Source organism: Neolamprologus multifasciatus, chromosome 22 (genome assembly GCF_963576455.1).
Source record: "Neolamprologus multifasciatus chromosome 22, fNeoMul1.2, whole genome shotgun sequence".
Lineage (NCBI taxonomy): Eukaryota > Metazoa > Chordata > Actinopteri > Cichliformes > Cichlidae > Neolamprologus > Neolamprologus multifasciatus.
The window spans coordinates 2,153,170-2,165,764 of NC_140459.1; the positions used below are offsets into that span (position 1 = coordinate 2,153,170).

A 12,595-nucleotide genomic window follows, 5' to 3' on the forward strand; every position below is an offset into this window, starting at 1 on the left:
TCTCCAGTTAAAGAGAAATAAATAACAACTTTATTATTTATCACCTCACTGGTTTCTCTTAAACACTTTCACCACATGATGGCAGCATTAATACAGTGAAGCAGCTGAGCGACGACGACGCATCTGCTGCCCAACAGCTCAGTCAGAGGTCAAAGGTCACTGCAGCCGGTGGATGTGCCAACAAAAGAAAAGAAAAACGTGTAAAGATGAATCTATTTTTTCATCTTTCCATTTTTTCTGCACTAAAACTGAAACAAAGAACAAATATCTTGGTCGCACGCTGGAATCTGACGCTTTAGCTGTAGAGGTAATTAGCCTGTCAGACACTGGCTGTCCAAACCCACATGGAAAAGAAATAGAAAAGACTTCAGGGTCTGCAGCCTTAACTGCCCACAAACGCCGCGTACTCAAAGACCGCTCAGGCCGGAAGTGCGAGGCTTGTGAAATGGGACGGTCTCGTTGCGCTGCCCTAGGTTGCCTAGTAACCATGAAACTCTCTGTGGGCCCCTTCCCTTCCTGATTGCACTAAAACAAAATCGTTCTACAGCAGTGTGATCATCTTGCAGATCAACTGGATGATTTAGAGCTAACAAAGCTAAGTAAACACATCCATCACCACAGAAGTAACTACCTATAAATGTTTTTTAAATCGAGGTATTTCAAAATGCTGTTTCATCTTCCTGAAACACGCCGACTTCCTCAACATGCCTCTCTTACCTCAGAGCGCAGCGGTGAAGAAACACTGGTTGTTTCTGATGCAGGGACAGAGAAGACGGCCGTGTTCATGTTCACAGATGGATTCTTCCTCGTTTACATGATGGAGCTTTAACCTGCACGTGTGGACGTCTCGCTGAGACGCTGATTTCTGGAAGTGTTTCTGAGCACGTGCACAGAATCATATTTTTAATTCAGCTGAAGATTGCAAACATCCACTTTCATTTAATGACATTATGGACTGTAGATGAGACATTCAGTATTGTGATGTTGTAAAAGAAATATGTGTTTATGAGCTTTACAAATCAATGCATTCTGTTTGTATTTACATGTGTAACAGTGTCCCAGCTGTTCGTGCAGTTATAACTGCAGCTGGAGCTACGACTGATCTGACATCATAATCACTTTCATGGCATCATATTTGATCAGCATCAGTGGATTTACAAGCGTAGAGACCAGACAATATGTTAGCATCAGTAGGAAAGAAAAACAGACTGGAAACCTTTAAGCATGTGAGTCAGTGAGTCTGTGCTCACTCTCATACTTCCTCAAAGCTTCTTCATGTAAACAGGAAGCAAAGCTGCATCAATGAGAGCAGCATGAGTACAGAACAACACTCTATCTACCAGGTACTGTTTCTCAGGTTGGGGAAACCTGTAGTCAGCTGAGACTGAAGAAGAAGAAGGATGATGATGATGAAATGTTTTTCCCACTGAACATGTCATCTACCAGTGTTAGCACTGCACAGCTGTCTCAGTCTGTGTTCCTGTGTCTATTTATACTTTTTCCTTCATTTTGTTGTGTAGCCCTGTCTGCAATTATTCGGGCTTGCAGTATAAAGAAAAAAAGTCTACTGTTATAAAAAATGGTTAAAATATAAATAGTTGATAAAAGGTTTAAAAATCATATGCTTTGGTAACAATGTATTTCATTTACAGTTAAGAGTCCAATAAATAAAGGGTTTCATGATTTAGAATTCATTTTCTGTGCAGAATAAATATGTTGGGGTGTAACCTAAGCTTATTTATCCATCTAATGTCAGTTACCTCAATGTTGTATTGTCATTGGTTGTTTGTGCTGACGAGCCAGTCAATGTCACTCTGCTCTGTTATGGGGGCGGGACGAGTGGTAAGTTTTGTGTGAATCTGTGGGAGCGGACACAGAAGCTAAGTCCGAAGAGAGAGATGTCGTAAGGCAAACGTGGTGTGGATTTTACATCTAAGAGTATCATTGAGGTCAACTACCCGTGGTCCTGATATTACTTATTTGTGATCTGCAAGAGGTAAATGAGTCTGTGTGCCTTGACATTTGTACTGTAACTATTCGTTATAGTGGTAAAATGGCGTGATATGTGATGCTAACTAGCGGCTTGCTAATTAGCGCAGCTTACCGCGTTATGTGCTGTGATGCCATGCTGTATGTTTAGCTCTGTGATTTTTAGTCAAAGCATGCTAATGCTAAATCGTTATGTGATAGCATTTGGTATTGTAGCTCAAGTGTTTTAATATGTGTAGAAGCCGAGGGACGCTCTGAAAGGAGAGGGAGAGAGAGGTTTCTGCCCGGATGGACCCTGCTGTTTTCTCGCCCCTGACTGTCTTCACTACTGGTGAACTAACTGCCCGTTTCTGATTGCCCCACTAATAAACTCATTGGACTCGTGAGTACTAACTGGAACTAAAGTGCACGTATTTTGTTTATTGCTCAGTTTGAGTGAAGCAGCCATCAGTTTTAGGCCTCACAGCACCCGAACTTCGAATCAGGCCTGCAACAAGCACTGTGCTACAGGTGTAGTGTGGACAGGTTAAAGTGTGTGTGTGTGTGTGTGTGTGGGCCCACTGTTACAAAGTTGGTTTAAATTGAGAAAAGTGTGTAGTTGTAATCAAAGTTATTATCAAAGGTTGAAATTCATCCCTTTTAAAGGTGTGAGCTGTTGTAACTGAAATAACAGTTGGCACATAAGAGAGTTATTTTGTTTTGATAATCTTTTATTTATAATCCATGTAGTCACTTTTACAGTATTTTTGTTTGTTTATTTTAATTCAATTAATTTTATAAAAGTAACTGTTTTATTTTATTGATTTAGTTGTTGTCTAAATAAATTCCCGGTGAGGGATTTAATTTGTGTAAAATACAGTTGTGGTGGTCCTTATTAATTCAATTAGAGGGTATCAGGTATCATTATTAGTAGCACTACGAACCCAGGCCCAGTCTCATTGTACTATATACTCTAGCTTTACCATAGCTACGTGGGACCTGGGTTACATAAATGGAGGCACTGCTGGGATTGTTAACTAAAGTAAACTAAATTTATTTTGGACCAAGAGGAAAACAGGTCGACCCCACAACTGTTAAAGTATGAAGGTAGTCAAACGTGCAACAAAAACAAAAAAAAACAGACCAGATAGCAATGACGACACAACAAATGAACAGACCGTCACAACTTGAGTTGGTCAACTGGTGCAAAGGGGAATCAATAGATTTGAAACATGCTCTACTATTGTATGGGGTACCGGAAGGTGTTTCGAGAGATGAAATAGAAGAAACAGCAGGGACTATCAAAGCTTTGGGAAAAGTAGTAGTTAAGGGAAAAATGTTTAACTCTCAACTACAGTCGTTGATGGTGTTGTGTGAGTGTCGTGAGGAGATAAACCCCATGACAATCCCCCCAGAGATAATGCCAATAAGTGGTGGAAGTGGCTGGAAAGCAGTGTACTACATTGAACCTCAGCCAGATGACTTTGAGGGAAAGTTACTCGGGTTACGCACCCACGGAGGGGAAGTGGATGGTAATTCTGAATCCATCATCTGTGCAGTAGGTGAGTTAATAGTCAGAACAAACAAACAGCCTGAAAGCCATCCATATAGACGTCTAAGGACATTTTCCAGGGTCAGTCCCACCCCAGCTGGGAAAGAAGCCTTAGATATCTGGTTGGAGCAAGCGACACTTCTAGTAGAGGAAGGCGAGTGCTCCGATAAAGAAAAACGTAGACGCATACTGGAAAGTCTCAAAGGGCCTGCCTTGGAGATCATTCAGGCCGTGCGTCTGACTCAACCTGATGCTAGTTCCTAGGATTACATAGGGGCCATAGAGACCTTTTTCGGCAGAGTAGAGTCCTCAGAGGAGCTCTATCTGTCATTCAGAGCCCTTCACCAACAGCCTGGTGAGCACCTGACTGAGTTTCTGCGAAGATTAGAGAGGTCTCTTGTTAAAGTAGTCCAGGGAGGTGGCTTACCAGTTAGCGCTGCTAACAAAGCTCGGTTAGAGCAGTTAGTTAAAGGATCCACTTCTGAGCTTATGTTGCTTCAGTTGAAAATAAGGGAGCGAATGGAAAATCCTCCCTCATTCCTGAACTTGTTAAGAGAGGTGATGGAAGAGGAAGGCCGCCAAGCAGCCAAACAGAGCCAGACCACATCTAAGTGTCACCAAAGGGTTCGCACAGTTCAGGTGGAAAAGGAGAGAGAGTCTGAAGCGGTCACTCAGAGTGAACTGCAAGCTCAGATTCAAGAGTTGAGAGCACAGTTAGAGGAAAGAAACCACTCAAGAATTCAACCACTGTCTGATTGCACTTTCAAACCCCCAACAGAGAAGCAAAAGTGATTCGCAGAGTGAAATACGGTCACTCAGAAAGCAAGTGAAAGCACTAGAAAATAAAATGAGTGTGATGGCGGTGAAGTCTACAAGTGATCCCTCACAAGAACACTCAACTCAGTCTCGCAGACACAAAGCAGCTTCTTCCCCCAAGCCTGCTTCTTTTAAAGCATCATCTTCTAGAGAGAGTGATGAATATTTCTGCTATAAGTGTGGAGAAAATGGTCACATAGCTACAAGGTGCACTGCACCTGAGAACCCGCAGAAAGTCATAAGAAAACTTATACGACTAGTACGAGGAGTATCTGGTCCGAACAAGGAGGACCCAAATCCTACAGGAGAAGAGCAATGCGTTGGTTGGACCAACAAGGTTTAAGTCCCAGAAACTGACACAGGCCTGCCCGAGGGTCTTGTAGGCCCGTCATTTGTTCACACAGTCAAAGTCAATGATGTGGCCTGTGATGCTCTTATTGATAGTGGGTCTAGCGTGACTATTATCTTTGAAAACTGTTATAACCAACACTTGGCAGATTTCCCCATAAAACCTCTTTCTCACTTGGGACTCTGGGGACTTGCTGACACAGAGTATCCCTACAAAGGCTATGTTGTTGTAGAGATGGAGTTTACCAAGGAGATCACTGGTGTCTCCGGGCGAGTAGAAGTGCTCGCATTGATTTGTCCTGACCCGAAAAACCAGCAACAAACCCCCGTGTTGGTGGGCACCAATACGTCTCTGTTCCGCCGCCTATGGGACTTGGTGCAAATGAAAGGTGACCAGAACACAGCTCATTCCATGAGAATTCAGTCTGTGTATGCCCCCATTAGGGCACAGGAGCAACTGCCAAAAAATGATGTGCTGGGACAGATAAAATGGAAAGGGCCCTGCCCTCTTTCTATTGCCCCAGGAGCAAATTGCTATGCCACCTGCAAAGTAGACAGGCACAGTGCCCCCTCCAAAGACCTTATCTTGATTGATGCACCCTCTACCCAGTTACTCCCTGCCGGCGTGCTGGTACAGCCAGGTGTGCTCTCAGATGCTGGCATAGACAGCATTAGCTTGAATGTGCTCCTCCAAAATGAGTCCACAAAGACAGTCTCCATACCAGTGGGATCTGTCATTGCTGAAATGTATGCCGTGGATACAGTCACCCCAGTCCAACCCTCTGACCTTGCCACTGAGAAAATAGATCCAAACCTCTTCGATTTTGGGGACTCCCCTATCTCTGAGGAGTGGAAAAGTAGACTTCGGCAGAAGTTAGCTGAGAGGAGAAATGTCTTCTCAGTACATGAGTGGGACGTTGGCTTGGCTAAAGGGGTTGAACACCACATTCGTCTACATGACCCTAGACCATTCCGGGAGAGGTCAAGGAGACTAGCCCCAGCCGACATAGATGATGTGAGGCGACATATACAGCAGCTGTTGGCTGCTGGAATCAGTCCCGTAGCCTCTATGCCTCCCCAATTGTTGTTGTGCGGAAAAAGAATGGGGCTATAAGAATCTGTATTGATTACAGAACACTGAACAATCGCACTACACCTGATCAGTATACAATGCCACACATTGATGATGCCTTGGACTCCTTATCAGGCAGCCAATGGTTCTCAGTCCTAGATCTGCGTAGTGGCTACTATCAGATAGAAATGGCTGAGGAGGACAAGGAAAAGACGGCATTTATTTGCCCCCCTGAGCTTCTATCAATTTGAGCGCATGCCATAAGGGATCACGGGAGCACCTGCAACGTTCCAACGCTTAATGGAAAAGGCTGTTGGGGACATGCATCTTATGGAAGCCCTTGTGTACTTGGATGACATCATTGTCTTTGGCAGAACGCTTGAAGAGCATGAGCAACGCCTCTTCAAGGTGTTGGACAGACTAGAGGAGATTGGTTTGAAAGTCTCTATTGACAAATGCCAATTCTGTCGTCCTCAAGTTAAGTATGTGGGTCACATTGTATCCACCAATGGAATAGCCACCGATCCAGAGAAGGTTGAGGTGGTGAAACACTGGAAAGTGCCCACTCACTTGAAGCCTCTCAAGTCTTTCCTCGGATTTTGTAGTTACTATCGGAGGTTCATAGCTAACTACTCCGCCATTATCCGTCCTTTGTCAGAACTCACCAAGGGTTATGCACCCACTTGGAAAGACCCCAAAGCCAAGAAGAGTTTAGACCCAAACCAAACCTATTTTAAAGCATCCGAGCCGTTTGCGGAACGATGGACTGCATTTTGTGGATTTTGTTACTTTGAATCTGAAACTTTGTTTTGCTTCAGTTTTGGATTAAATTTGGACTTTAATCAGCCAAATAAAAGCTCACCTATTCTCTATTCTCACGTGGTTCTATCAGGCATCACATGGACTTTCACTTAACCTTGGGCCTTCTGTCCTGAGCTGCAGCTCTGTGAGTAAGACAGGCACGAACATCAGGCAGCGTCTAGTTTGCAACAGTTAATAAAAACCTGGTGCAGCCATCGTCTCTCAGGATCAGGAGTATTGGGCTGCTTCACTCACTCTGTGATTCGATGACACCGAGAGCTTCATTACCTCCAACTGCTCCTTCAGTGCAGAGAGAAACATCTCTGGACCTCTGAGTGTTTTTGATACCAGGGATTCGCCCCCTGCTGGCCAATGAAAGAAACACAGCCACTTCCACTTTGGCTTCACACAGAAAATAGATCCATGTTTTACACAGTTGATTCATATTTCTGTTTTCTTCAAAGTATTGACAGCAGTGCAGTGAAAGCATGCAGTTTGTTCTGCATGTCGTCTTCAGGAAAGATCACAGAGGGAGCAAAATAACAAAGAATACAACTCATAACACGTGAAATAACAACGTCTCGCCTGATGGTGGCAGTACTGGAAACACGAGGATCACAGCATCATCATAATGGGCCGACTGAGAGATGATCTAATATGAAGTAACACATCTAATCTTGGACAATTTAACAGTTTGTTTCTTTAAAGTGCAGCAGAAATAAATCTATAAGTGACAAAGTGACTTTTCCTTTAATCTGAGCTGTGAACGTGTTTGTGAAAAATGAAGTTCTTCTTGTTCCAATGCTTTAATATTTGATCTCAGTGACTTTACAAATATAAAAACTGAACTGCGTTCTGCACAGAGGAGTTTGTGGTTTGTCTTTCTTTGCTACTTCCTTGAAGCTTCTTCCTGTACAAAAGCAGGAAGAAGGCTGGCCAGAGTGACAGCAATGTGCGGACAGGATGTCACTATAGTACTGCACACCTGTTAGAGTACAGTTTAAACTCCTGCTCAGCGTCTCCGTCCTCTCACGATGTCCTCAGATATTTATGCCAAACCAGATCTATCAAAGAAGGTGAGATACAACAGAAAGGGGGACGGAGCAGAGTGGGAGCAGAGGGAGGTGGATATCTACGAGAGTGCAGATGCAGGAGGAGGTGAGTGAACCGTAATAACATTTCATTTCTGGTTTGTTACAGTTAAGTTTTCACAAACTGCCCATCAAACGTCAAACTTTTTTACCTGACTCGCTGTTTCCTGTGATGTACGATTATTTCCTCTTACTGACTTTTAAACAGACGCTCTGCACAGGAAACAGATTTGGACACTTTAAAGGGACCAAGGAGGGTCTTTTACTCCCTGACTTGTATATTTAAATGTGCTATTGTTATATTTTCATTTGTAAAAATAAACAGTGAATCGTGGATAACGGCCCAGATTCAAAGATATCCTGAAGTACACGCTGCTTTACAAACGAGTGAGCAGAGCAGAGAGGAAGGCTGTGGGCGAACGTTTGGATGCTGTTTCTAACCCAGTTACACTAATATCATCTACCTGGTCCTTTAAAGGGAAGCTGCAATATCAGGAAATACATCAGTTCTAAAGCAGACGTGTCAAATTTTTACCATAAAAATGACAGAAAAATATTTTAAAGACATGAGAACATTTCTGAATATGTGTCGTAGATAAACACATCAGTCTCATGATAGGTTAAAGACATATTTAACTAATATATGATCTCATCCATAACCCCGTTCTGTTGCAGTAGTCACGTAAATCGTTTGGACACTTGAGGGTTAAACACAATGCGGATGTCATATTTTGGTGTCTGACTCTTGTGGAGATGAGCTCATGAAACCACAGGTCTATTAAAGACAGAGAGACAGGAAATAACAAACAGCTCTACCACCTGAACCACAGCAGATCAGCTACTGATAGGAAGCTTGATGGTTCGATCCCCTCCAGTCTGCATGCCAAATATCCTTGGTCAAGATACTAACCGTTCATCGCAGTGTGAATGTAGTTTAGTTCGCACTTGTGTTTAGAAGTGCTTGTATGAGTGGGTGTGAATGGGTGAATGAGGCATGCTGTATCAGCGCTTTGCGTACTCTGGGAGAGTAGAAGAGTGCTGTATAAGAATCAGTGCATTTACCAAACCAACATCCACACTGCTTTCTAACAGGACCACAGACTCAGAATCCTCCTTCAGTCCTGAAGGGCTCTTTCAGATGTGCTACACTGGGTCTAAGAGTGCTGTGCCTCCTGATGTTAGCTGGGATCATCATCCTGTCCATATGCTGTAAGATAAGATACAACCTCTGAACTTCTCCTGCAAATGAATGTATGACTGATACTGAATCCCAGCAGCCAACAAACATGCAGCTTCACAACCAGAACGTGTCCTTCTGCCACAGCAAATACAGGAAGTACCTGATCACATGGAAACACCTTTGATATGAGGAAGTGTTGAAGCCTCAGAGCAGCTTTGACTGAATGTAAAAAGACATATTTTCAGTGAGAACAGGCGCATGTCACATGAGTCAGAATCTATTCTTTCAAAGCATATAGATAACATCTCTGACTACAGGTGTAGAAATGCTGTTTGATTCTTCACCTTCCTCCTCCACACTGAAGCACAATTATTCTGAATCTTGTCAGTGGTTTTTGTTCACAGTTGATACGTATTTAGCTCATCAGATTTCCTGTAGTTCTAACACCTCCACCCACAGGACATGTTAAAGAACAATGGCTGCAAGTTTCTGACTCTTATTGATATTTGACAAAGCAGAGGAAGAAGATTATTTCTGTTCAATGTTTCACTCATTTTATTTTATTTTATTTTGGTTTCACTGAAATATTTCAGATGCTTTGAACAAGAGTGAATTCAACAAAATGAAGAACAGCCACACTGAGCTCCAGGATGAACTTCAAGGTAAGTAAACACTAAGTTCTTATATCACAGATATATTTGTAGAACATTTTAACTTAATTTGAATCTTTTTTTCTCTAAAGACACAAAAACCAGCCTGACTCAGTTACAGAGCCGTTATGATGAACTGAGTAAAAACCACAGTCAGCTACAGGAAGAAGTGAAGAAGCTGAAGGAGATGATAGAAGGTAATAAAGTTTGAATAACTAATAGAAAACATCAGTGTTACACAGTGATAACCTGATTGTGTCTTTGTTTTGAATCCTAAATGTTTGATGCTGTGTAACAGTTTCTCTGTATAAATGTAAGTTTCAGTTAATTATGAATAAGAGAGAAAACCTGAGTTTAAATGAAGTATTTACAGGGAAAATGACAGGGACCAAAGATTAATGTGATACAACATGACACAAAGTCTGACTTTAAAACATGTGTTTGACTTTAAGAGAAGTGGTGTCCAGAAGGATGGACGAGATTTGGATGCAGCTGTTACTTTAAATCCAGTGAGAGGAAAACTTGGTCTGAGAGCAGGAGAGACTGTCAGGATAAAGGAGCTGATCTGGTGATGATAAACAGCAAAGAGGAACAGGTGGGTGTGTTTGTTCATGTCTGTGTGATCTTTGATGGAGCTGACAGTCATCTGTTACTTGTGTTTCTGACCTGCTGTCAGTCTGTGACCTGCTTCCTGTTTCCACTCTGATGGATTTCTCTCTGATTTCTGCACAATGGAAGAAAAGTTTCATCACATTTATTCTTCCTTCAGACATATTCACAAGATGATGTCACCACAACAGAAGTGCTGAATTATGACTGGAGACAATATTTGTGTCTCTTCTCAAACAGGAATTTGTCAATGAATTTGTCAGTGAATCCAGAGGATACTTCTGGATTGGTCTGAGAGCAAAACAGACATCAGGAGGATATGAATGGGAATGGGTGGACGGAGCACCGCTGACAGAAACGTGAGACATTAGTTTGTTTCTATTCCAGAGTTATTATTTAGAAGTGAAACATCGATGTTTTGGAAGATAGATCAGCAATACATGAGTTGAGCTATTTTCCAACAGCCCCACAAACTGAATGTAAAGAAAAGCAGAAATCCTCCTTTGAATGAACAGCTGTGCTTGAACTCTCTTCATCTGCAGTCTGTGATGACGTTCAGTTACAACAAGTCAGTTTGAAGAAATCAGGATTGAAACATGTTCAAAGCAGCGACCGACACATTTCACTTTGTTCAATTTGTCTTCATGTTTTTTGTGCTGTAATGTTTCTTTTCTCACAGAACAAAAACTGTTTCAGAGAATTCCTGTCTCTTCTTCTTTGGTGTTTGTAAAACTTCAGAACATATGAAGGAAGAAGCTTCAGTAAATATGACCTGATAGACACACATTTCAAAGTGATGTCTGTAAACAGCTGACAAAACAGTTTCAAACAGCAGAAAGTCAGCTCTGACTTCTTTTTATTCTCCATTTTTACAGCAGGAAGATTTCATATTCATCAAAGCTTGAAAGCTGTTTTAGTGTGCATGATGATTCTCAGAGAAAAGTCTAAAGGAGGGAAAGTGGGCGAGAAACCTGGGAAAGAAATACAGGAAATATTGGAAATATTCCAAAAGAGACTCATATTTATATGAATGTGACAATAGTTATGAGTTTAGTCCAGTTTCATATCAGATTTGATCTCTCTGACAGGTTCTGGAAGAAAGGTTGGTCAGATCCTTATTCTGGTTTCTATGGAGTCTGCTGTGACGTTGATGGGAGATGGATACAGTACAGTACTGGATCAAGGACCTTCATCTGTGAGAAATGAATTTGGTGCTTTGATGTAAATGTTTGAATAATCCAACCAAAGACACCTCACTATGAAATGTCCTGCATGAGCCTCAGACTCAGCTTACAGTCTTTACTTGTTCATTCTGCATCATATATTGATTACATATATTGTCCCTCTGTGCTCTGTGCTGTACAGTAAGGTTGGAAGTCATCCACACAAAACCTCGAAGTACTTCATTACTCTGTAGTTCCAGCAAATTGTTCTAATAAAAGTCAAAGTGCAGCTTGTCTTTACTTTGGTTTACTTGGTTTATTCATCAGTCTGTTGGTCCTAAAACTTCAGTAAACGTCTTCTTCAGTTTCTCTCAAACAGCTGAAAGTAGCTGCTTCTTACTTTTAGCTACAAATCAGGAACCAAGAGACTGAAACCAGCACAAATTCAGTTTGTCAAACTTACAACGTGTGAATAAGTGAAGATGAATCCGTTTAAAACAGCTTTCCTTCTTCTTCTTCACTTACATCAAAACACAACTTTACCTTCCTGCTTAGTTTGCAGCGAGCTGCCTGCACAGCGTTAACACACTGAAGGTCAAAGTTCATTTCAGAATGACAGAAAGGAAAAGTCCAGAAACAACAACCCTCACAGTGGACACGGTTAAAGTCTGTTGATGACTCTGAACATGACTCGGGTCTTTTTGTAATGTGGGCCTTAGTCGTCTTTCATGAATCAGACAGTTTCAGAGCCAGTTTCCATGTGACACACTTCCTGCTTTGGACCCTTTGCCTGCAGCCTGTATGTGTCCACATGTGATTGGTGCAAAGCTTTTAACTAATGACCACAGACCCTGGTTGTGTTTCACTTCAGATGATTTTCAGCATTTCATTGAATTCTAACTGCATCAAAGACATTTCAGCGTTTCAATTCATCAAACTGACTTCAGATCTGGTTGCATGCTGTGAGTTTCTTTGCTGGTAAACTCAAAATAACTGAAGTTCACACTGACGCCATATTTCCTGCATCAGAAACATTCGCTCATTACTAACAATATATATTGTGTGATGACAGCAGCTTCTGAGAAAGCTATTTTTATGTTGCTGCTGCTGAGTTAAAGCTCAGTGTCTGTGCATTATGACAAACATTTCAAATACAGCACATTTGTGTCTTTGCTTGTATTGGTGTACAAGTATCTATGTATTAATGCATGTAATGGAAAAGTTTTCCAAATAAATGTAGAAAAGTATTTAAGCTGTCTGTGTTTGTGCTTTATTCTGCTGTTCGTTTCCGACTCGTTCACATTTGTCATCAATTAAAACTGCATTTAAAAGTTTTGCATTTGAA

The 12,595-nt window shown here is 41.8% G+C and overlaps 1 protein-coding gene across 1 annotated transcript; it reads left to right on the forward strand.

The window, feature by feature from the left end:
* Window positions 1–487: 487 nt before the first annotated feature.
* LOC146492544 (C-type lectin domain family 12 member B-like) lies at window positions 488–12,502 on the forward strand. The gene is made up of 8 exons (XM_085149240.1): window positions 488–1,996; window positions 2,229–7,715; window positions 8,741–8,857; window positions 9,422–9,490; window positions 9,571–9,675; window positions 9,931–10,073; window positions 10,328–10,446; window positions 11,176–12,502. The coding sequence occupies exons 2-8, from the start codon at window positions 7,592–7,594 to the stop codon at window positions 11,291–11,293; spliced, it is 795 nt and encodes a 264-aa protein (XP_085005366.1). The 5' UTR covers window positions 488–1,996; window positions 2,229–7,591; the 3' UTR covers window positions 11,294–12,502.
* Window positions 12,503–12,595: the final 93 nt, after the last annotated feature.